The sequence below is a fragment of the Pituophis catenifer genome, unplaced genomic scaffold, assembly GCF_029215685.1.
Source record: "Pituophis catenifer annectens isolate HBS135680 unplaced genomic scaffold, rPitCat1.0.hap2 SCAF_1, whole genome shotgun sequence".
NCBI lineage: Eukaryota > Metazoa > Chordata > Lepidosauria > Squamata > Colubridae > Pituophis > Pituophis catenifer.
In genome coordinates this window covers 39,293,699-39,319,981 of record NW_027256881.1, presented here as the reverse complement: position 1 = coordinate 39,319,981, position 26,283 = coordinate 39,293,699, and the positions used below count along the sequence as shown (strand labels likewise).

Sequence of the window (26,283 nt, the reverse complement as noted above, 5' to 3'; positions counted from 1 at the left end):
ATAGTTAGACCAAGATTTTCAAAAACTTGATATTCTAAAGTGCTCAGTGTGGTAGCAGCATCCCATTGTATCTGTTATTGCATTTGTTTAATCACATCTGTCACTGTCACTTCCATTTGCATTTCTTCCAATTCTTGTTTGAATTTTCCCAGGAAATATCTTGCTTTCTTCACAGAGTTCAGTTTAAACCTCTACCGTTTAAAAGTAAAAATAACTCATTCCAACATATCCCATCTAAATAGAACCATCTTCTATTTAAGTCTGTCAGAAAGAAATATTCCTTTCTCCTATGCAGTATTCTCATTGGAATTTTCTTAAGTACCATTACATTATATTATCAATCCTCAATGTAGTATTAAATATTGCTGCAAAACTTGACATCTAATTTTCTTCCTAACAAAGGGCATAAGGACATCTCTTGGAACATTTCTTAATTTTGTAAATTGTGTATTGAACCTATAAACCTCATCGCTATCTGTCTTTGTGTCAACTTCATCCAAATAGAAAAAGTTAGGCAGAGATTTAACAATCTTTTGTCCGATATGTTTCCTCGGTCTTCTGGAATTGCTCTAAATCTTAAATAAAATTCTTTTTCCTCTCAGTTCCAGCAATGCCAAGTTGTTCAAATCTTTCTCTATCTGTGTATTTATAACTTCTGGCTTACTTCACAAAACTTTCAGTTTGTCATTAATTTGTTTTACATCTCCAGCCAACTGTCCTACAGATTTTTAATTTCTTTAACTTCTTCTTTCATATACTCTTTTATCCCTGTAAATCCTTCTACCATTTCTTTTTTAAAAGCATTCAAACTCTTGGCAACTATTGCAGTCATCTTCTTGCCAAGTTCCTCAAACATTTTCTGTAATAAATCTAATAATAAATGCCCATTATCTGTAAATTGTTCTAGTGAACGTCTCCTTCCTTCTCCTATTTTTGCTACTTTTCTTTTATAGTTGACATTATGATAAAGTATGTCAATTACTAGGATTAAAATAAAAATAAAAAGCACTCTTTTTTTGCTCCAATTTGCTTTTTTTTTCTAAGACTTTAGTCCCAATTAGCTCTCTATAGCTACAATCACACAATCTTATCCATTACAAACTTTCATGTATCACAATCTTGTTAAGCTTTTTGCTTTTAAGTCAAAATCTTTTGAGATATTTCTTTTCTTTTCTTAATTCTGAAAGAGTGACTCACCAAATGTGTTTGTTCTTTCCTGTCATTTGGAAGATCTCCCTTAAGTTGTAAATACAAAACATACAAAAAATATTTAAGAAATGGGGTTTTGCACATCATGTATCCATAAAAGCTACACAGTAGATTTTGAGTGTGGTGTTATTTCCTCAGCTCCCAAGCAGTTCACAATCAACCACAAGCAATTTGAATCTTGTTGTCTCCTGGTGAGAAGCAGCTATCCAGAGCACAACTAGATGATCTCACAATTTCTCCATTTCCAAAGAAAATTTCAACAGTTGCCTGAACTTGTTGCCTGAACATTGATCTTCGCTGGAGTACTATTCATGCTTATTGAGATGCTTGCAAGGATATCTAAATTGCCATATGTCCTTACCCAGAAACCTTGTTCAAAAGAAATCTTATTATGGCTAAGAATGAAGACAGAAACTAAAGAAAATTGCAAACCATGAAGAAAGTTATCTCCAAAATGGGCAAGTCAATCACATAACATCTATCAAATATATATTCTAACCCCTATGACTGTGTATGAATGAGCCCTAAATAGTTCCACTATGAATTCAAATATTTAATATTTCCAATGCACTTCATTAAATAATGATATACATTTTGGGGCAAAACTAGATGTAGGTCAGATGGACTATTATCATTAAGTAGCTGACATAAAAACTTCTGGCATTTTCTTCCCTAGTTAGGCCAAACAAAGAGCTACATATTCGTTTCTTGCATTTGTGCCTAATCACAGTCTAGATTACATGAAAAATTTACATATAAACCAGTGGTGAACTCCTCTGCGGATTGCCACTGATTTGCTGCCTGCACATGCGCAGTGCGCACCAAATGCATGCTGCATGCACAGTGTGCTCTAAAAGCACGCTGTGTGCGTGCACATACACAGTGCACACCAAAAGCACGCTACATGCGCATGCACAGTGCACAGTGCACGCCAAATGCGCGCTTCACGCAGGAAAAGAACACTTGGAAGGTAATAGAACAGCAGGGGGGGAACAGCTGTGCCGCGTGATTTAGCTTCGCTAGAAAGCAGGATTTCCTGCTTTCTAGTGAATATAAACGGGGTGGCACAGCTGATCGTCAGAAATACCGGTTCAAATGAACCGGTAGCTTTTTTTTTACTACTGATTCGCCTGAAGTTGAACCGGTCATTTTTATCACTACCGGTTCTCCCAAACCAGTGCGAACTGGTATCATTTCACCCCTGATATAAACAATTTCAAAAGACTATCCTGTTTTCACAGTTTGCAAAAGAAAAGTATTAAATAAGTAAGTGCATCTTTCTTCACTTTCTGAATTTCTGACTATGTATCATTGCTCTAGGAACTTTCATCAAGAAAAAATGGAAGCCATAATTGGATTGGAATCCTTTCTTTGTTTATTATCTAACAACAGATTTGCCTCATTTATTTTTTTTCTAACTTCAAATATATAATTTAGACATTACCAATGTAAATATAGTAATATTTTACATATAAAACTAGGAAAAATATTTCCCCTTAAAGTCATTCTTTAAAAACATCTGGACCATTTTCTGTTGCAATATATTTAAAAAGCCATCAGAAACTCTCATCCAGAAAAATAAACTGGAATAGGATGAGGGAAGATTCTTATTAACAGAAAATGTTATGCAAATATGATGAAGTACTGCTCACAGTTTCATCTATAATTAAGGTAATCAACGAAGCTGACTTTTTGTAATCAGTAGCTTGTTAGAAATCAACCTTAGCTACACATTTGTTTTCCAACTACAAGAACAATTCCAAAATCCTGTTGATTCTCAATAACTAGTTTTAAACCAACCTTTGGCCTACTAGTTTTAAACCAACCAGGACCTACATGGACAGCATGGAGCCCCAAGTCCTCCTTCTTATATAACTGTTTGTTAAACCCCTGGAAGTCTCTCTGTCTAATTTTGCTTCCAGAGATCACTGACAGTTTCCCACTGTTTTTAGGTGGGAAAAGTAGTAATATTCTTCCCTAATTCCTAGAATTTGCTAGGAAAAAGGAAAAAAATACCTATCAAAACCCAACCTTGAAGAGGAACAGAAAGAACATTCCATGTGTGTTCCATTTCTGCCGAATTTGGCCTGCTACCTCTACTCCTTCTGGGTCATACTCTCTCAGTTGTGAGACTAAAGGCCACAGTTGTGTGACCGAAATGTAGCAACAGCAATAGCACTTAAGACTTATATACTGCTTCACAATGCCGAACTGCAGCTAGCAGTCAGCTGAAGTAGCCTGCAGTACTGCCCTCTAACCACTGCGCCACCTGTAGTAAGATCCCATTGACAGAGTGGGTATTTCTGAGCATGTATGCCTTCGGTAAATTTCTGAATATATATGCCTTCGGTATTGTGACAGTTGTGGTGGTCATTTTTTGAGAGCATCCAAGACATGTTGTACAAGTATATTAGCAGCAACAGTATTTCTAATGCACTCAGCATCCATAATTCCCTAAGTACACTATAAAGCTTTTAGAAACATCCAAAGCAATAGTAAAGGTAATAATGAAAAACAATTAATAGATGTATAAGTAGTACAGGAAGAATATAAACATAAATACCACCATTAAAATGATGGGGGAAGAAGGATGTCTTAATGACATCAAGAAGATATCACAAAGTATTAGAAAAGCCTTGCTGGGGAAAGCATGTCATAAATAAAGCTCCATAATGTTAAGCACACCCCCTTATAGCTGTCTACCTACCATCAGAAAGAAAGAATACTAAGAGGATGGCTTCAGAAGATAACCAAAATGCCTGGGCAAGTAGAAATAGAATATTCTGGGTCAAAGACATTAATCACTACCATCTGATTTGAGTCTGGAAAAAGACTGGCAGCCTATGATGATCATTTAAACACAGATAAAATGAGGAGAAACTCTACAGTATCTGCGATTATTTTTATCTGGAATTAAGTACAGATAGTCCTTGACTTACGACCACAATTGAGCCCAACATTTCTGTTATTAAGTGAGTTTTGCCCCATTTTATGACCTTTCTTGCCACGGTTGTTAAATGAACCACTGCAGTTGATAAGCTAATAACCTAGCTGTTAAGTGAATCTGGTTTCCCCATTGACTTTGCTTGTCAGAAAGTTGCAAAAGGTGATCACATGATCTTGGGACACAGCAACGGTCGTAAGTATGAACCAGTTGCCAAGCATCTGAATTTTGATCACATCATCATGGGGATGCTGGAAATGTCGTAACTGTGAAAAACACTCATAAGTCACTTCTATCAGTGCCATTGTAACTTTGAATGGTCACTAAGCAAACTCTTGTAAATCAAGGACTACTTGTACAAATAGTCCTCAACTTATTGAGCCAAACAATTGAGCCCAACATTTCTGTTGCTAAGTGAGACATTTATTAAGTGAATTTGCTCCATTCTGTGAACTTTCTTGCCACAGTTGTTAAGTGAATCTCTGCAGTTGTTAAAGTGAATCTGACTTCCACATTAACTTTACTTGTCAGAAGGTCGTAAAAGGTTATCACATGACCCCAGGACACTGCAGCGGTCGTAAATATGAGTCAATTGCCTAGTATCCCAATTTTGAACACGTGACCATGGGGATACTGTAATGGTTGTAACTGTGAAAAACAGACATAGGTCACTTTTTTCAGTGCCGTTGTAACTTTGAACAGTCACTAAACGAACTATGGTAATTTGAAGACTATAGGTAGAAATATAAAAGTATGATATAGTATGAAAAATGCAGATATAAGAATTCCTCATTCTTTAAAAGAGCATTTAAGGGCAGGCATGAGAATGAGAGGCTTCTGGGAGTCAAAACCTTTCCAAATCCACTAGAACCTCCCCCGCAAAATGCACCTAATTTCAGCACCCTAATCTAGAGGTACTAAGTTGTTGAATGGGCTGGAATTGTGATAGGATATTTGCATGAGGCTTTTGGACTGCCCCTTTGGTCTATATGTAATCCATTTTATGGCTGTAATTCATAAGAAACTAAGGTGATACATCCATTCTATTTCCAAAGGTCAGATTATTGGCCAAATTTGCTGATTGGATGGTGTTTTAGCAATATTTGAAAGGTCTCAAATGACTTATTTTGTCCAAGCAGGACAATACGAAAAGAAATTGCATGAAGCTACTTCATCTTCGTCTTCTACATAATTACTGGTCTTTAATACAAGGAAACAAAACAAGCTATTATGGATTCAGTTCCCATAAGCCAATGTCACTGGCCATGCTTGCTGGGGCTAATAAGATGTTTTCGCTGAGAGCTGATATCCAAAATATCTGGAAGGCACCGTGTTATCTTAGTTATCTTCCTTGGACAACAGTATGTACATAAAGTGGAGATAATGAGCGCAGGACTATTGATTTAACCTTGCATTGTTATTGTCAACAACAACTAGCATGCTTCTTAAATGCTCTAAAACGGACCATAAGTGAAGGCAACCATCCAAATGTTTCAGCCCCCCCAGATTGCAATAATAAAATACATCCAAATTTATTGTTATTTACTATGGCTTATATACGGCTCAGTTCCCAACAGCTGTAAGAGGCTTACATCAAACAACAAAATGAAAAACAGAACCATAATGATCTAATTATAAAATATTCCCTAAATGCAGCCCAACTGGAATACGTTAATTCTCATTGTCCTCAAATGATTTCCTGAAGCGTCATATCTTGAAAGCTCTTCAGAAGTTCCAAGAAATAGGGTAGTTTGGATATCAAGAGAAACTGTTTCATGGAAGGGGTACTATCATGAGAAGGCTCTGCTATGGGGCTCCAGTCAATGGCACTCCTTTAGAGAAGAGATCATTAGCAGATCTCAGCTCTTATTGGAATAGGCAGACTCATCCCAGAGCAGATATTCAAAGATATCCAGGCCCTGAGTCAAGTATGGTTTTAATGATGATAACTGGCACCTGAATTGTATCTAGAAGTGGACTGACATTTAATACAATCCCTTATGGCAGTGATGGCTAACCTTTTCCGGTCTGAGTGTTCAAAGCTCGCATGTGCACGGATGTGTGCACATGCACCCCCAAAATGCAATGCATGGCCCCTGCGCATGCGCCCCATCCCCTGCATGCACATGCCCCCCCTGCATGCGCTCCGCTGGCCAGTAAGAATAGCTGGCTGGCGGGAGGTGCGCACACATGCACAGTGGAGCTGAACTGGGGTGACGGCTCGCGTGCCATCAGAGAGGGCTCTGCGCCCCACCTCTGGTACCTCTAGTACGCATGCCATAGGTTCGCCATCACGGCTTTATGGTGTTACATAGGTTAATCTAGGCATCTAGCTATCTGGACTGCTGCATGCTACATACATCAAAGATTTCAGATGATTTTTAAGAGCTGCGCCATCTAGACAAATCCTGAACTAGAACATTGCATTTTTATTTTTCTTTACCTATCAATTTTTGAAGCTACACAACTCTTTGATGACTCTGAGTGACTAATAAATAAAAAGAAAATAACGCATATAAAAAAGATACAATCAACCAGAAAAACAGTATATCAACTATAATTTATGAATTAGTCACATCTCAAGTCATAAGCTGAATTTCTCTATCATCAAAAATGTATTTGCATTTTTTTAGCATTTCTATATTCACCAAATGAGCAGTACTGTAAAACTCAGTATTTAACCTATAATTTGCTGTTAGCAATTCTATTATTAAGGACAGGCTTTCTTGCCTGGATTCATGAATCCTATAATTTATTTATTACTAAATTAAACAGCCAAGCACTTTACAATCATCACTGTTGAAGCACTTCCAAGGAATAGTAGCTTTCACATTGTTTTCTCTCACTTCCTCACTGTTCCATTCCTGGAAATCTCTAACTCCAAGAATTTAAATTTTACAGCCTTTAATTACGGCTACAATGTATTTTTACAGGAGGTGTGATAGCAACTCTATAATTAAAGATAAAGTTCATCATTTCTTTCCTCATTCTAAAACAAACATCTAGACATTTAGGAGTTTTTACAACCCAAGTTTATTGCATAGGGCTCAGATCAGATTGTCAATCAATTCTGCCAATTACTTTTATGATTACAATTTAATTTTTAAAGTCAATACTTGACATTTCTTTTCCCCCTCATTTTTCAGAGTTAACATAAAATATTAATGCATCAAAAACATAATTGCCAGTGCTGTGCACTGGGACATAATAGAAAGAGTGGCTGGTAAATGCCTTGAGTCAGTTTATCCCAGCCTGGAGATCTCCTGAGGTTCTGAACTTCAATTCCCCAAATTGCAAGTCAGAGATGCTTGACACCACTGGAAGGCTGCTTGAACCAACTGCTTTGCACAGAAGAGGAAAAACAACAACAGGCCCCATTATCTCCATTTGTTGCTGTTTCTACCAGTTAAGTTGCCTTATAAAGAAGAACAAGAAAACCATCTCCTCAGGAGGTAATGCTAATTTCATCTACAGTAGTCTCTTTGCTCTTACTTGCAATGTCCAGATTGGTGAGAAGTTATTTCCAACAACGTTTCAGCAGTTCTAAGTTATCTCAGTGATGGACCATTTGTATAACATGGGAGTCTTCCAATCATGATCTATAGAGGTTAGAAATTAACACCGTAAAGTAGGCCCCCAACAACTTGATAAAATTAAAAATAATTGCAGGCTCCAAAGGAATACCTGGTGTAGCTTTCCCTAAAGTAAGGGAGTTAGTTAAAAAATCTGTTCGCTATGTGAGGAAGTAAGTTACTATTATGTAGCCTGTTCAATCACACATTGAAAAACTGTGGCCTTAGTAGACACCCTAATTTTATTTTTCTGTTGCTGCATTTCTCTTGCATTCCCAGAAAACAGCACCAAACATTTAATAAAGTACAGTGGAAAATAACATACAGCAATATCTTAAATTAGCAAAATTATAAAACAGAGCCATCTCCCAACAATAAGATCCAACCATTAAGGGCTCTCCTGAAAAGCATCATTTACACTGCCTGCTTAAATAGTGGGAGAGCATCATCTGGTTATGGGAGAGTGGGGAAATTGTTTCACAGGACAGGGGCTGCCATAGAGAATTACTGACTTCTGCTGTTGGTGCTACCAAAGCTCACTTTACTCAAGAGATTAGGTATATGATGCCTTCCAAAACCAAACAGCGCTTGTAATAATAATAGAGAAGACTTTAATTGAACTAATATCTATGAAATAAACTCTGCAAAACATGGTTTTCTCAGGGAATTCCTGATTGGCTTTGCCAATGCTTTTATCCATCAGAGAATGAAGAGAGGGACAAGAAAATCATTTATCTTTAACTTAATACAGTCCACCAGAAAAGACTTAGTTGATAAAATGGAAGTAGTAAAAAATAAACTAGGAGAAAGTGACCACGTTAATCCTGAAGAAAAGATCAGTGGAGTCAAATATGAATCTTAGACTTCAAAAGATGTTAATATCCTCAGAGCAGTAAGTAGGACACCACCAATGGAGACAGGAGAAGCTAATGAGCAAAGGAGCTCAAGCTAAGTTATAGCACCTAAAACTTGAAAAAACTAAAAGCATGTTTGCCAACGATCTACTGAGAAAAAAAAAATAAAAGTAGGAAAACAAATTCACATGTAGAGCATAAAAAGAGGGCTACCACAGAAGTGTGTGTGGACACGCACGTGCATGTGTGCATTCACGCGTGTAAGTACATATCTCCCGAATTGTAGAGGGAACATCAGCAATGTTAAAACTCACAATGGTGCAGAATGACAAGAAGAAGAAAAAGGCTTCTTCAGATATGTATAAAAGATGAAAAGAAGCCATGTACCAGCTGCTCAAACGCAAAAAAAATTATAACAGCAGATTTAATTCCCGTTTCATCTCAGTCATCTCCAATAATATATACAGTTGTGAAGAACAGAATAAAACAAAGAACAAAATTTGAAGCTTGGAACTGACAGAAACATGCAGTCAGGGAAGATTTAATCACTTTGAACAAGTTTCTATCTCCAGGGCCACACAAACTGTATCCTACTGTCTTGAAGACAGTACCTACCGGTAATGGTCTGAATAAACTATCATCTCTTAGAAATGTTGGAGAACAGATTAAATGCCATATGACTAGAGGAAGACAAACCATATCCTTCATCTTCTAAAAGAGGTAAAAAGAAGACCTTCAACATTAGAGAATACTCAGTCTGAAATTAATATTTAGAAACACTCTGCAGCAAATTATACAGTAATCAAACTCTGAAAAAATGACAAGATTCCCAGAAAATAGCATGTATTTGTCAAGAACAAGTCTTGCCAGACTAACCTGGTTCTTAATTTTTGATTGGACAACTTATTTAATAGATTGTAGAAATGACATGTACATAATATATCTTGATTTCTATAACATATGGACAAAATTCTGTGTGACGTTGCAATTGTCAAGTTAATGTGGGCTAGAGAATATGACAATTAAATAGACAATTAAATCACATACAGAGATAGGGGATGGCCAGGCGGAGCCCAAGAGGGCAGGTCAAATGCAACATCAGTCTGGAGTCCTTATGTCCCCAAAAGAGACCTAAATCCAATCCCCCTTGAAGTCTGTTGACTTTTATCTGGCGCCAATTTGTCCTGGCCATTAGTAGATCAGATTCTTATATATACGTTGCATGGAATAAACTTGCAATGCTTTTGAATTCTATCCTGGCTCCTGACAGCAGGCTCAAAAACTGCACTTATCAATAGAGTGCTCATCATAGATCTTCATCAAACTGAGGGGAAGTATTCAATGAGGTGTGACAAACCTTAGACCTGCCCGGTACTCTTCAACATTTCAATTAACTATGAAGAAAAGTAAAATGTATCTAATTTATACATGACATAAAACAGTGATTTTGACAGGCTAGAGAGTAGGCTGAAGATCACAAAATGAAATGTAAGTGTCCAATACATAATTCAATGCTCCCCTTCACTGGATGTATGCAATTGAAGGGGAGACAATGGCCTGGCAGGCATGCTTTAATTTTCAGAGAAAGGAAAAAAAATACAAGATACAAAATCCAAAAATGCATACATAATAAAAAAATAAGTTATTAAAAATAAGCAAAAAATACAACAGAAAAACCAAAATATAAATTATATGTCATTACAGTAAATTCTATATTTCTAATGCAAACATTTTGCCAAATATGTATAGATATCTGTATATATGTGTGTGTATTCATTTGTAGTACAATCATATTTTATCATATATATATTTTTGTGTTCTGTATCTTTTGTTTTTTTTCTTTTTCTTATTATTTTAAAAAGCAGTTGAAGATGTATGCGTTAATTTTCATTCTTAAAGCAGGCAGTTGGGCTCAGTGGTGAAGAACTGAAATTTCTATGATTCTAAAGCCAAGAACTCTATCTCAGGTTTTTAGGAAGGCCAAGCTATTTTTCGGGGGCCTGTTTCAGAACTGTGAACAATGTATTTCTATCTTAGCTAGTTATAATAACCTTTAAATTAAATATTTGTCTTCAAGTTTCCTTTTCCTATTTCTTTTTCCTCTTGTGTTGAGTATTGGAAGTCTGCGCATCCAGTGATTCATGCTTATTAATCTACAAAGCTGCTTTGAAGAGCTTTTCAAGTTGAATAGCAGAATAAATATAAATGCATATTAAATTATGTTGGCTTCATCTACCCTTTTTGTCTTTCAGTATAAACATCAAGCCAAACGCTCACTTGGTCCAGAATTCTTTACCACACATAGTATTTGGGAAGCTCATAAAGAGGAACAAGAGGACAATAGATCCCCTCAGCAGCTGGTATTTAAAATATGCTGCCTGTGGTTCAGGAAGTAATTTCGCTGGTGGAAGTAAAGAGCAACTGGGGCTCCGAATCCTTCCAAAGATCCACCGACATGAAGTAGGGAGAAAAATATTATCATTCGTGCTGGGTGTTTGAACTGACCATTCACACACTACACTGAACATGACAAGAGCTTTATGTGGTCCAAGATTACGTAACTTGTCCATTTCTGCTTTAAAATAAAATTAAATAAACTAAACTTTCCATTAAAGAGACAAAAGACTTGCAGCATGGGAGAATCAGTCTGTCTACAGAAAAAGGGCTGGGAATCTCCTCCAGGCTGAGTCAGTCCACTAAAGTTGGAGAAAAGTCCTTACAGATGTTCACCACACTCATTTGTGTGAGAGCAAGGGCCCTTTCAAACTACAGGCCGTGTAAAAATTTGACAAGCAGCTCTTTTTGACTAGTTGCATTTGGAAGGCTTACATTTAATGACTGAGATGCAATGATTAGTTCACAAATACACACCCTGTGCAATCCTGGAATGGATGAGATAACTGACCTTTTCCAAGAGGGCAACTCCCAGTTCTTCAGGGCCTCTAGGGCTGAACTACACTGCCTTTTAAAGCACCAGGCACAAAAACTGACGTCTGACATAACAAGTGTAAAATCTGGCATTCGGACAAGCATAAAAGTGGATGAGGCTTTCTTCTTCCCTTTTAAGTGAAAATGGAGACAAAAAATGGAGAGGAGTAGGACTTATTTGGAAAGGCTCATGTCACATTAAAGCTATGCATACTGAAGACAAATGCACTTTTCTCTTTCAGAATGAAAGTGAGAACTAGCTGCACCTTTGGAGGAAACTAAGCTGTGACTTTGAAGGAGAAATTGGCTGTCAAAAGGCATAAATTGGCTGTTCTTCCTTAAGTTATTAAACAGGTTCTTCCTCCCAGGTAATTAGAGTAGATCTTTAAAAATAAGTATTGCCAAAACTAATTAATAGATGATGAATTATTAAAAATATGCATGTGTTATTTTGCAGGGATTAAAGCTGAATTAAGAATGAGCTAAGTGATAAAACTATTAGCAAAACCAGATTCCACATTCAAGTATATATAACTGTCAATTGCATTGCAATGTGAGCAAGCAGTTGAGTTCACCAGGACTCCAAGAAACCTATTAAGATTTCTGTATTTATAATGGAACTCCCTCGAATTTGCTAAATTTGTAATGTTGAATTATTGGCAAATTTTACACTACAAAAGCAATTGTCTTTGTAAAGAATGTTTTCTAATGTGTTAACACTTTCATGCTGTGAAAATGTACTTGAATCAAATACTACAGAGAGAAAATTCAAATTGGGCTGCCAAGGAGATATTTGAAAGTATTCATAGCTATAGTGCGTAATCCAAGATTCATTAGCTAAGATCACACGTTACATTAAGCCATTTTGTGATTTTTATTTAGTTAGAAATGTTGTATGAACTTGCTATTGTGGTATGTGTGAACTTGTTATTGTGATATGTAAATCATGATTTATGACTTAACATTATATATGAATTTGGCCAGGGGCCTATTCACCCAAAAATGGCATAAAGCAAAATATGAACCTAGTAATTCAGTAATATACATAAGAAAGTAGCTTCCTCCTCTCTTCACCTGAATGACCCTGAGAGAACTACAAGATTGCTAAAAATATTTTAATCCCCCCATGAAAACAATTCTATGCTAAGGCAATTCTTGAGAATGGATTTAAAAGCAGCATCAAATCAAATTGGTAGTTTTATCATACTGGCAATCTCGGTTAGCTTCACAATTCCCTTCTGAACTAATTTCTACATTATATTGTATGGTAGCCACATGCAAGGATTGCAGTAATGCAATTGAGAGCTTACCAAAGCGTGTACAACAGGCTATATCAATCTAGTTATCCCGATTCTGAAATATACTGATATTCTGTTGCTGCTAGCATATCAAGTTGATAAAAATACAGTCTCAGTCACCAAGGCTTCATGTCTCCTATGTCAGTGATGGATAAAGAAGTACTTTTAAACAAGATTCCAAGTCTTTCAAGATTAAGTATAGTTTTTCAATAATACTACTTATCTGGACCGTTTCATTTTTTCTTCAACTTTTTGGCTGTTTGCAACCCTCATCTATTCAAACCTTGGATACCTATTGCTTCATTTAATGAAAAAGGACAGATAAATTTCATCCTCCTAACCCTAACTCAGCACATGACCCTATACAATTCCCACTACAGTTTCATGCAGATATTAAATAGCATGGAAAATAACAAATCTTGAGGAATTCTATGACACAACTATCACGATGAAAAGTTATCATCTTCCACCACCCTCCTAGGGAAGCAGTAAATTAAATAAACCTGTGCTCTTCACTACCCATTCAAACAATTGGTCCAGAGGAATACCTTGACAGATGGCACTGAAAGCTACTGACAGGTCTAAGAGAATCAAAATCTCCGAGGAAGGCCAGGACTTTTGTTTCAAATACTAAAGCTCGAGTAAAATGACTCTAAATATGCATTTTGCTTACTTTTACAATCCCATTATACAAATAAAAACACAAAATCAATAGGAATAAAATCCTTATTCTTTTGAATATTCTCAGATTTTAACGATCAAGAGCCAGTTGGGTCTAGTGACTGCTAGAAAGCAGGAAACTATAAGCTCTAGTCCAGCCTTAGCTGAGTAACTTGGGCCAATCACTTTCTCTCAATCAATCCATGATGTCAGGTTCAGGTGATAAGCTGGACAGTCAATTTTGTTGCAACCTGGATCAACACTTAATTAATCTGAAAAAAAGAGGACCCTGCATTTGCCAAGGGGGGGGGAGGAGGAGGAGGAGGAGGAGGAGGAGGAGGAGGAGGAGGAGGAGGAGGAGAAGAAGAAAAAGGAAAAGAACAACAAGGTTCTCAGATCCTCTGGTGCTATATGATTCAATTAAGAGAGGAAAAAATGTTATTTCGAATATATATCTCTTCCGATAAATCCTCTTAATGTCATACATTCTTTAGACTGAAGATACATTTTATATTTATTGTTTTACAGACTTTTTTTGTTCCAATATTCTTGGTTTAAAATGTAACATTGCTTTGTAAATAACTCCACGTACCACCAAGCTTGCACAGTTGTCAGCTTCTTTTTTTGCTCCTTTTGATTAACTTAGTAAAAAAGGTTTGTAGGCTTCTTTTTCCTACTGGCCATGGAGAAAAAAGGAAGACAGTTTTGCTGAAGACAATATTAAAAATACCGAATGCTAGATGTATAAGAAAGTTTAAAACGGGTGGGAGAGATACCAAGGGAGTGTTCAGGAAGATGGAAGTTCTGGAGGAAATAATAACTAACACAAGTGTGTTTTGTGCTGCAGAGTGTAGCAAAACAAAAACAAAAAACCCCAATCTGTTTATATAAGCTAGAGAAATGTTGATTCAAAGGCATTCTTTCTGTTTTGGATCTGACTCCAGTTCTGCTCTTTGTTCAGGGTTTTTGTTCAGAGTAATGATATGCTTTCTACTATTCTATGAAATGAATATTTTGCAGTTGGCTGCAGGTACCACAACAGCTATTTTTTAACTTAGCATTATCCCATGCCATTACTTTGCAATGGCTCTCGATTGTTTCTCAAAACTCCAGATTTGTTGATTGGGCCCAAAAAATTGGAGTCTTGTGGGTTAACCTGGGAGACTGGAAACTTTTGTGGGATGGGCACCTCTAGACAGAATGAAGGACAAATACAGAAAGTAGAGGTAGTCCCCAATTTACAACAGGTTGCTTAGTGACCATTAGAAGTTACAACGGCACTGCAAAAAGGGACTTATGACCATTTTTCACACTTATGACTATTGCAACATCCTCATGGTTATGTGATTTACATTTGGATGCTTGATTCACATTTATGACGGTTGCAGTGTCCCAGAGCCATGTGATCCCCTTTTGCGACCTTCTGACAAGCAAAGTCAATGGGGAAACCAGATTCATTTAACAATCGTGTTACTAATTTAACAACTGCGGTGATTCACTTAACCAATGTGGCAAGAAAATCTGTAAAATGGGGCAAAACTCACTTAACAAATTTCTCACTTAGCAACATAAATTGTGAGCTCAATTGTGATCGTAAGTTGAGGACTACCTGTATAAGGTTAGATGGGATTTTAGTCCATTTTTTAAAAACCTGAGAGATTCTACAGAAGGGGTTGATTCATATGATTAAAAAAAAAAAATTCACACAGATTCATAGTTTCCTGGCATCCAACCCCCCCCTTCTTCCTTTGTGCCCATTTCTGAATACAAAGTTTTTAATGCCTTTAACAAGAATAGAGCTCAATGTAACAATGAAGTCATGTTAATGTAATCCCCCTCATCTTTTAAATGAGATAGCTTGATCCTCAACATTCCCTCCCACCCATTAGCACTGTTAAAAGGAACCAAAGACAATTTCTGCTTTTCAACTTCACAGTCAGCAGAACTTTCTGCTTATGGTCACAGTACATCCTTACAACTTTCTGTTCTTTACTTCCTAATTTCTGAAATATTTATTTTTGTGACACAACTTTCTGTACTAAAAGATGGTCTATCACAGTTTTTTAAGAGTGTTGAGTTTTGTGTCTAGTGAGAGTTGTGTTGTCTCTACAAATGTCTCAACCTAATCTACTTACACCTACCATGCATACTACTTTGAATGAAAGCAGGCAGGGAGAGAGGAGAAAAGAATGGAGGAATACAAGCATGTTTGAGAAAGATGGCATTTCTCCAACTGCCTTTCCCAGCAGTATTTAACATGCTCAGATCTAGTGTATTTTAAAATATTTTAAAAATAACTTCTAAAAACCTCAGGATGAAATCCCCTTTTCGCTTCAAAATAATGCTGCAAATCTTTTGGGTTAACCAAAGATTAAAAATTGCATCTAAGTCAACTACTCTAGTTTGTAACCACACTAGCATTCATGTTCTTTGAATAATTTCCTGAAATTAAGGATAATAATCCTTTGGTTTAAGGAAAGATATCACAGTGGTGTTTCTTACATCCATTCCTCAGTATATTTGGAGTATCCTCATTAGATACTCCACCTGGAAAATGACCATACAAAATATAAGAATCATAATTTTCCAAAAAGACCAACTGTATTTCTTAGCCTATGAGTTTTCTTCAATGTAGGTAGTCCTCGACTTACGACTACAATTGAGCCCAACATTTTTGTTGTTAAGTGAGATTTGTTAAGTGAATTTTGCCCCATTTTACGACCTTTCTTGCCTCGGTTGTTAAATGAATCACTGCAGTTGATAAGTTAGTGACATGGTTGTTAAGTGAATCTGGCTTCCCCATTGACTTTGCTCGCAAAAGGGGATCACGACCTTGGTAACACAGCAACGGTCATAAATATGAACCACTTGCCAAGCGTCTGAATGTTGATCACATGATCATGGGGGATATTGCAAATGTCGTAACTGTGAAAAATGATTATTAGTCATTATTTTCAGTGCTGTTGTAACTTTGAACGTTCACTAAATGAACTGTTGTAAGTCGAGGACTACCTGTATAGGGTATTCCAGCTCATGACAGTGACAGTGACAGTGTGTGATAGCTAACTAAAATACAATAGGTTTTTAATAGTGCTCTGCCTCTGAATATTATTTATACTTTATCTGTCCATCAATCCCTGATCCACCTCCTTTGTGTTAATGTGTGGTCACAGGTAAAATCACTGGCTTGTAGCAAGCTTTAAAATCGAACTAAGATTCTCTGTCATGAGACACTTACTTTAATATTCACTCCTTATATTCTGGGCAAGATGAGAAGAAAATGAAGGACTAGAAACAATAAATACCAGAAATACCAGGAACTGAAAAAAGGATATGGGGGGGGAGGGCAGACAGAAAATGACACTGCAATTTAGTGGATCTGAAACAGATACAGCAGCCAATAATAGTACTTAACTGTACTACCATTTTTACTCAGAAACTAGAGAACCTAGAATTTAGGAAATCTTCCCAAATAAAGAAGAGTAAAAGGGGAAAAAAATACAGGGAGACAAGAATCCTGTGCAATGCCTTCCAGCTTTCTTAATTTGTCCATTTTGGGTTATCAATGACAGAGGAAAACAGTCTTGGAGAATTCCTCCTCCCTCAAGGAATGTGTACGTACACCTGTATTATAAGGGCCACATGTGCGACTTTTTCTCTGCCAGAAGCCTCAAGCCAAAAAAACACCCAGCAGAAACATACAAGTAAACCAATATATGCATTTAACTCCCTTTCCAGCAGGAATAGCAACAAAGAATAATAAAAGGAAGCAAATGCAGCAATAGAAAGAGAAACTCTGCTTAAACATTACAAAAAGAGTTAGATTCACCAGGTAAGCAGCTTTTTCCAAGCAGCAGTAAATAATTGTCTTAATTTTCAAAGGCATCCAACCCTAAGATGTCACCATCCATTTGCAATTCACAAGTTGCTTCACTTTCAATAGTTTTTTTTATTTACTATGTTCTTAGCAAATGTAAATTGCTAAGCTGACCCTTCCCTTCACAGAGAATCATTTGGAGAAAAATCTGGATGCATTTAATAAAAGGCATATCAACGATCTTGAAAGACAAATGCCAAGGTTTTGTAACAACACTGATGAATTAAAGTCAGTTGACAGTTGATTTCTTCCAGAGCAACACATTAAGCATGGCTTGTTTGATCGCAATATGTTGAACAAATTAGAAACCTGCCTAAATCAGTTTTGTAGGCAAGCAAAGTATTCATGGATTACTTGATAATTCCTAGTTTGTTTCCCTTCTTTTGTTTAGGTGGTCTTAACTTGACATTCTGGAATTCCTCAGGATCTTTGGCAGAATATTAAAAAACAAAGCAGAATAAGCCAGAAAATCACAAAAGGATTAGGTTCTGTGCACAAAATACCAAGTCAACAGTTTAATCAAAGTATGATTACTTCCCTAAAAAGGTAATAGTTGATTCACTGTCCAATCGTGTAAAAACGAGTTTGCTACACTGTAGTTTAGTACAACCCAGTCAAGAAAATACAGTAAATTGAAATATATCAAATATTATCATCTGAACATTCTTTCCATTAATTGGCAACAGTGATATAAGCATTCAGATAAGGACCAAATAGTATTTGGTAATGTTGGATATTGGAATTATAGTTCTATAAACAGTGCTAAATTCTGGTCAAACACCTTCTCCTTCTATCTACACTTAAGACATTCAGGTGAGCTTAATATTTATGCTCCCCAAGATTCATTCACAGGCAGAGCTTGGAATGAGTTATATTTTTAAAAATATCATAACAGAGCTTACAAACAAAGGAACTCCAACAATATCTGAACTTAAATCTAGGACAAAATTGTTGTAGCAGCAAAAAAGTCACCAGATTCAAAGAAAAGTGAGCAAACCAATTACAACTACCTGGTCACACATTGCCCATATTTAAGCAAAATAACTGATTATTTTTAAAAAATCTTTCTCAGGAGTACTTACTATTCAAATAAACGGAGATATACCTCTCTTACCTGTTGCCACCAGAAAATTATTCAATGCTGAAAATCAAGAGAAGATTCTATCAAAACTGCTGTGGACTATAATCTGAAATATGAAAGACACACTTACATATGTATCATTCTATTCCTTTTTGGGATAAGCAATATGCATAGCACAGAAAAGAAATAATAAATAATAATTAAACTTGTATGTCACCCAACTCTCAAGGACTCTGGGCTAAATACTAAATCTAAGAAATCAAAGGCACAATTTTTTTAAAAATAGATAAAACTGGTTTAGTACACTGTTCATTGTACCTCAACATTTCTGTACTAGCAAAGTACTTTTTTCTTTCACAATGTTCAATGTTCACACACTGCTTCATTTATGGCTGCCTGTCCTTTCTGAGGATTTCATCGTGTGCATCCAGCATAATGCTCTCAACTCCCATTCTGTTTGCATTTATTCAGCATCCATTCATTCTAAAGCATAAATCATGTTTTACCGCAGACACATAAGTATCTCATCCCTATGGCATTTAACTTTAATTTTTCTCTGGACATATCCAACTCTCATGTATTATACTCACAGATGTCTCAATGATATGAGGAAGAGCAAAAACTAAGTACAGGCTGTTTTCTCCAATTTTGCCCATTTCTGGTACTCTTTCCACAAGAAGCTTGCCAAACACCTTCCCAGGCATACTTAAGAAACTAACCCCACTGTAATTATTGCATTCATTCTTGCTGCCTTTCAATTTGTACAGGGAACAATAATGGCATTCTTCAACTTCAACAGATTCAATGTTCTCACACATAAAGCAAATCTCAAGGCTACCCTATAGGAAAACTACATCCTAGCTTTAGAATTTCTTCAATTAAACCACCTGCACCTGTAGCCTTACCATTTTCATAGCATTTAATCAGTATCTTCATGGCATTCATTTCAATTTTTTTAAAAATATCACTAACATTCCAATACAGAACTCTACAACACTCCTTCCAGCATTCCTTCATTTCAATTTCATCCAAAATTATATACTATTCTTTATTCGTGTTTCCACTCATTCTGCAAGAGAGTCCTTTTATATATTTTCAATTAGCATAACGCAACACAATCTGTGACACTATTACATAATTTTTTTCATCTTTCCCAGGAATTTTCCACATTCCCTTCTTTATTCATTCTGAGATTAATCTAGTTTCTGAAAATTTTTCCACATAGGACTTTTACCTTCTCTTTCTGCAGTCCTTCTATTTTCACTTTTTTCCCATGTCCATTTTTCCCAACATTCACTCTTGACACTACTAAGAAATAATATGCCTCACATTCAGAAAAACTTATGCTTTTATACTGTATAGCTTGCTCACTAATTCTCTAATTTTTCATGATTAAACTATCAAATCAATCATGCATTTGGATTTATATTCATTCCTTTGTCACGTGCACATATTAATAAATCTGTGTTTAAACCATATATTTGAAATAGAGAATCCTTTTTCTAAGCAGATATTTACCAATGTTCATTCTCATTAATTTTTGAGTCTTCATAGAGCTCAGTCATGTTCCATGTACTATTCTCATCTTATCAACCATCTATTCATGTCCCCTAGCATTTGCTCAAAATATTGGTTGCTTTTCCTAAAATATCTTCTCTATTTTTCTCTCTTACACTATTCTATCTGACCACAACATACAGCTAAAACACACTTTTGATTTCCCAGGTTCATATACACAGTTAGCCTAGGTTATCTATCAATACTTAATTTCTGACATATATTTCAGTTTTTCATTCATAATTAAATGTAGATTTTGACTTTTCATAAATTCATCCACTCAAGAGCAGACCAATTTTAATTATTAATCCTTTTTTTATTTTCTTAGATTCAGAACATACCTTTTTTCTTTCATTTCATTCATTGTTATGCTTTTCAAATATTACCTTAACTTTGAAGTGGTCACAAGTGGACAAATTTATCATAATATAAAGTATTTCCCCATGCAATTTTTCTAATATCTGTTAATAGTTGTAGTTTTGATATTGCTTTTGTAAATGTGTGGTACTTTTACCATAAGGATTTGGTGCACTTTTTATCCTGGAAAAGTGTACCATAAAATGCAGAAATATGCTAAAATGTGAAAAATAATTGTGCTATAGCTTACTGGTTAGAGATATACGAATTGGATAACTTTATGTTAAAGTGACAATTGAACAAACTTATCCACATTCCTACAAACAATATATACTGGTGTTTATATTAAGCTAAAAAAATAGTTTGAAATTTCAGCACTTGCTCATCCATTTTTCCATAAAAGAACTTTAGAGTAATATTTTGGAACCTTCACTAGTAATAGTCATTAAATATTATTCTACATCCAATGATCTTTTTGAGTATCTATGTATCATATGAGCTACAGACAAAAAATGGAATTTAATTAGGTCCTCATTTTGAAAGCATACTAACATAACCCACACATCCTAACTATGCATAGTAGAACACAATTATCCTAACAATTCAACATTTCTCCAAATGATGTGTTGCAGTTTTCAGCTTTATACATTAATGTCTTTGAACTGTCAGAGATTTTATTAAAAAAAAAAATACAGATTAACACAGGAATAGGGCTAACAAAAGAAGACACGGAAAAACTCACATAGATCATAAATGACTAGCTCCATCCATCCATAATTCTGGATCATTCCAGAACCAGAAAATTCCCATGCTGAATAAAAGACACAGGAAAGTCTCCATACTGTCCAGATGAAGGATTGGATAGCAAGATTTTGGGAAATTACAGCACTATATAATGCCAGACTGGATTAACAGTATCACATACTTTGTGGACAACCTCAAAACAATTGACCCTTCCCCACAAGTTCCCTTCCTTCATGTTCCCAAATTTTTATTAGTCTACATACTTATGTATCGCACAATATAAAGAGGATTTCTGACTACATCTCCATCCTCTCCATTTTCATTCTCAATGTAACTCTTTTCTCTTCTGAATTCCTCTGCAAAAGTTTAAGTAATGATTCCAATCCTGAGCTTTTAGAGAGGAGGGAATGGGGAAGCTAAAGAAGAGGTGGAAGGATGTGCTTTCATGTTATGAAAGGATGGATAAAGATGTTTTCCTCCATGGTGTTTGGATCATCTCAACAGACCACTTAATATTGGCTTTGTCTTGGGCTGAAGAAAAGATTGCCTTCTCTGAAAAAAATATGACACTCCCTACTCTTTCTTGATCTTCTTTTTCTCCTGTTTCTAAGCAACCTGAAGTGCTCCAATATATCTGTATTTCAAACATCACAGTTTGTGTTAATTCAAGCATTGAAATAGCACCTGATAAAACAAAACAAACAAATATAATCTGATCACAAAAGATTGAACAGAAAGGCCCAACAAAACAAGAAAAGACTCATTTACCAACCACAATAAAAAGGAATCTGTTCTCATGTACAATTCAAAGCAACTTATCATTGTATCTTTCAACAACAACAAGAAAGATGACACATTGTAAGAGGTCAGCTGCTTAGGCATCAGCTTAGTGATAAACAATGTCTTCAATCTTCTGCAAAAGCAGACCCAGTTCTCAAGCTTGGCTTTCCTCACTGGTAACATCTAGGTTTCCTGTGATCCCAATATATTTGGAGGATAACCGTTTAAAGAAGTCTCCTATTGTTCCAAAAACAAATATTGGGACAAGACAGTAAGCATACAGATTTATGTTGCAACATGTGTTTACCTGCCAAACAGGCCACCGGCTGTAGAAATGGGAACAGCTATTTCACCAAGTATAGTCCACTGCAAACTGTTCACTGGAACTACAGCAATGAGGCTCAAACATGCACTTTCCAGATCCATTAATGAAAGCACAAATTATAAACACCACGACCAAATGATATTCAAATATTTATAAAGTACATGCATATAAATAAATCGCTTGAGCTAAATTAATCTACATGAAGGACCTCACATCTTTCCCAGAAGCTTGGGAAGTTTAAAGAAGTTGGAACAGTGTAGAATAGCAAAGCTTTTAGACGGATATCTTCTTAGTTTTTTTTTCTTCTACTTTTCATTACTTTAATTTTCTTAACAAAGACAGTAACAAAGCAAACAACATATTAATAAAAAGAAGAAAAAGTATCTATTTCCATTGTAAAATAGGAAACTGCAAAACAGGACACACTGGCTGAAAAGCAAGTCAAGAGTTTAACAATTCACATTGCTATTACAAGCAGGATTCCAAGTCATGATTTCTTTTGCTTAGAGACAGTTGCCATCAGTTGCCATGGAATGACACAGAGCCCATGGATACACAAACCCTTTCAGCAGCAGCTTGCCTTAGTAGCCTACCCTCTTCTGCATTTACATGAGCACTTGTTTACCCACTTAGTCCTTTCTCACTCATCTCCCAGCAAATTAGTTGTATTATTGTTGTTGTTGTTGTTGTTATACAAAACATTCTTTGTCACTTGTTTCTTCAAAAAATGTGTCTAATTAATACCAAACAATATGGAAGAAAAAAAATTATTCTGTGTATCATTAAAGATAGCCAACTTGCAAATACCTATCCAAGGGAAACACAGGATTCCACTTTTCTAACAGATTTATACAGGCTACTTCCTCTATAGTCAGGTGCACCTTGTCCAGTTTGCGACCCTCTTACAACAAATATAGTACAGCTATGGACAACTCAAGCAGACTTGTAGCTATGCTTTAATATCATCAAATAATGCTAACCATCCAAATGAATCCTTAATGTGCATACAGCTGATCTTAGAACAGCCACAACAGTTGCTGTCTCTCAAGCAAATGGCTGAGCAACCTGACAAAAACTCCAAACACTCTAGTTCCCTAATGCAGATTTAGGTGTGTCTAAAGCATTTTATGTTAACACATACTCAGGTAAACCTCACTCTGCTGAAACCTCATTGGAGAAAGCCAACATGTAGATGTCATGTTTTCTCTTTCTGGCAAACCGAACCGATTAACATTTATGAAAACATTTTCTCTTGTAAGCAGCCAACTTTATTGACATCAGGGCCTTCTTCATATCAATACCGAAGCACAAGGAGGTGGGAATAAATCCTGGTAACCAATACAAAAATAGAATATGCTGGGCAAAATTAACTATATGAACATGTGAGTATTATGCAGTGATATCATCTCCCCCCACTCTACATAATTTACATTGATGTTTATTAGCAGCATGTGTTCCTTGAGCAAGAATATCTAATACTGTAGTCTAGCATAAAAGTTAGGAAAAGCCAATTTAAAGCAGATAATTAGGGAATCATAAGGTAAATGGAATAGAATTAAGGGCCAATACTGAATATAAGAGACATTTTCAAAATGCCTCTCTATTCATATCAAGGTTTTTGTATCCTAACCCTTAAAATGTTACTGTCTGCTACCAGATTTTTTGGACAGCTGCTCTGACAAAGAGTTGAGAATTATAAGCCAAGATCCAATGGACTATCACAAAGCCCAACTGCTCATCCACACTGTTGTTTTGTCTTTGAAATAATTCTGGGCCAAATATCACCACTCAGTCTATTTAGAGTCAGGATTCTCTCACATTCATTGGAATCCAAGGCAGGAATCCATGAACTCTCTTCAAGACAAAACAACTGATTAAACATACCCAAACTATTCACTTCTCACATAGAGTTCCCACATGGTGCTCTTCCCAGATATGTTCAACTGCACTTCCCATCGTCTATAGAAGTGGGGTGTCTAGCATGTATAAAAGACACTAAGCTCTAGAGAAGGCTATAACAAACCAGGGTGCTGTCTTCCTCCTAGACAGAGACTTCCTGACTTCCAAACTTCCTGAAGAACCTCAAAAAATCAGAATGAAGCTTCAGCTTTCCATTGGGCAGGGTGGTGGTGGTGATGGTGATGGTGATGTGTGTGTGTGTGTGTGTGTGTGTGTGTGTGTGTGTTAAAGTTCACATCTAAAATCCACCCCACCCATCCCACATCTGCTGCATCTGTGCTTCCCACCTATCCCACGGAGATCCGAGATGATGCTCTCCCCATTTCCCCTCCACCCGCTTTCCAGCACCCCGTTATGTCAGCGCCGCACCGCGCCACGCCTCCATAGCATGTTCATCCCCCCGTGAAGCCCGCCACGGCCCGGCTTCTCCTCTGCATCCGTCCCCTTCCCGGACCCCGCACCGCACATCCCTTCCTTCCCTGATGCGAGGACCCCCGCCGGATCCCGCCCATCTTACCTGGGCACGCAGCTGGGCGCTGAGCGATCGATTTCCCAGGTGGCGAAGAGGTTCATGGGCACCGGGACCGGCCCGAGCCCCCCAGAGACCCCCGATGCCGCCGCGCAAGTGCCCATCGGGGGGAAAGCATTACTGGCCGCCCCCCCGGGCCCTGACCCGGACCCCAACGAGCCCGCTGTCGTCGCCGCCGCCGCCGCCATCGCGCCGCTACCCTGGAACCTAAACTGGGTGCGGTGGGAGGGAAGGTAGGGGGGCGGCCGGGACCCTCCGCCCAGCCCCGATTCCCTCCTCACCGCACGAACGGGGCGGAGCCTCTAACGAGGCAGCCAATCCGGAACGTCGGAGGCAAACCTTGCCGCGACGGTAGGCCAACCAGCGTGGAGGGGAGAAACTGTTTCCACAGCATCAGCCAATTCCGACGCGAGGGGGCAGGCTTTGAAAAGGGGAAGGCTTGACGAGGCGTGGCCTGGGGAAAGAAGAGTTTAAATAGGGAGGGGAAACAGACTTTAAGGATTGGAAAGAAATTGAGTGACACGTAGTTTACCCAATAAAGAAACAGACTACTAATAAAAGCATTCTTCATGTTTCTGTCTCTGTTCTGACTGTGTTGTCTATTTATTTTTTTTAAAATAGAATTGATGTGTATTGTGGGATTTTCAATTCAATAAACAAACCTGTATGGAATAGGTGAAGTAATATGGTACTATAGCCAGAACAACCCTGATCATAAATTGTACATGGGAAGGGCAATTGAGCAGCTGCTGGACCAACATTTGCTCATGATCTCCAAAGATGTGGAGGAAAATTCCCCAATGTTAGAGAAATGGCTGACAAACGTGCACCCCCACACTTATCCAACGGGAGCACATGGGCTAGTCCTGGAGATGAAATCTAGGGCTCTATAGTTTAGCAGGTCTCTAAATACTCTTTCAGGGAATGGCAGGGAATGGGCAAATGAAAGCAGGCCCAGTACTAATGAAGGCTATCCAAGCAGTGTTTCTCAACCACAGCTGTTTTAAGATGTGCAGACTTCAACTCCCAGAATGCTGGTTGGGGGCTGCAAAAAAAATATCTCTTTTGCTGCCATCTTGTGGTCATCCAGATTTCTCTTGCCCAGATCTCTTAACCCTACTACAGGTATCAGCATAGAGAAAAACGGGCTTGACACTGCAGTTTAGCATTCCTGTGTAGAGTAAGCTAAACCAGACTTATTTCCAAAGTAAATGTGGAAAGCTGGTCATATATATATATTTTACCTTTAAATGGTATTCTTGTTAATTGCCATCCAGTAGTTGAATGGTGTTGATTCTTAGTGACTACACCAGAGGTCTTCAAACTTGGCAGCTTTAAGACTTGTGGACTTCAACTCCCAGAATTCTCAGCTCAACTCCCAACAAAGCTGGCTGGAGAATTCTGGGAGTTGAAGTCCACAAGTCTTAAAGCTGCCAAATTTGAAGACCTCTGGACTACACAGATTTTCTTCTACACAATCTGTTTCAACACGGTCTTTCAGGGCTTCTAGTCTTGCACCCATTGTCACTATAACTGAATCCATCCAACTTTCTGCTAGGCGTTCTCTTTTTTTTTCTTATTCCTTCCATCTTTCCCAGTATTATTGATT

General features: G+C 37.1%; 1 protein-coding gene across 2 annotated transcripts in view; it reads right to left on the bottom strand.

The window, feature by feature from the left end:
- Window positions 1–24,862, bottom strand: part of LOC139308638 (phosphofurin acidic cluster sorting protein 2-like) — a 176,006-nt gene extending 151,144 nt beyond the window's left edge. Inside the window, exon 1 of one of the 2 annotated variants that reach the window (XM_070932319.1) lies at window positions 24,663–24,862. In XM_070932319.1, the coding sequence (XP_070788420.1) occupies window positions 24,663–24,862 (200 nt within the window). The remainder of the gene's footprint in view (window positions 1–24,662) is intronic. The other variant, XM_070932318.1, reaches the window with a different exon arrangement.
- Window positions 24,863–26,283: the final 1,421 nt, after the last annotated feature.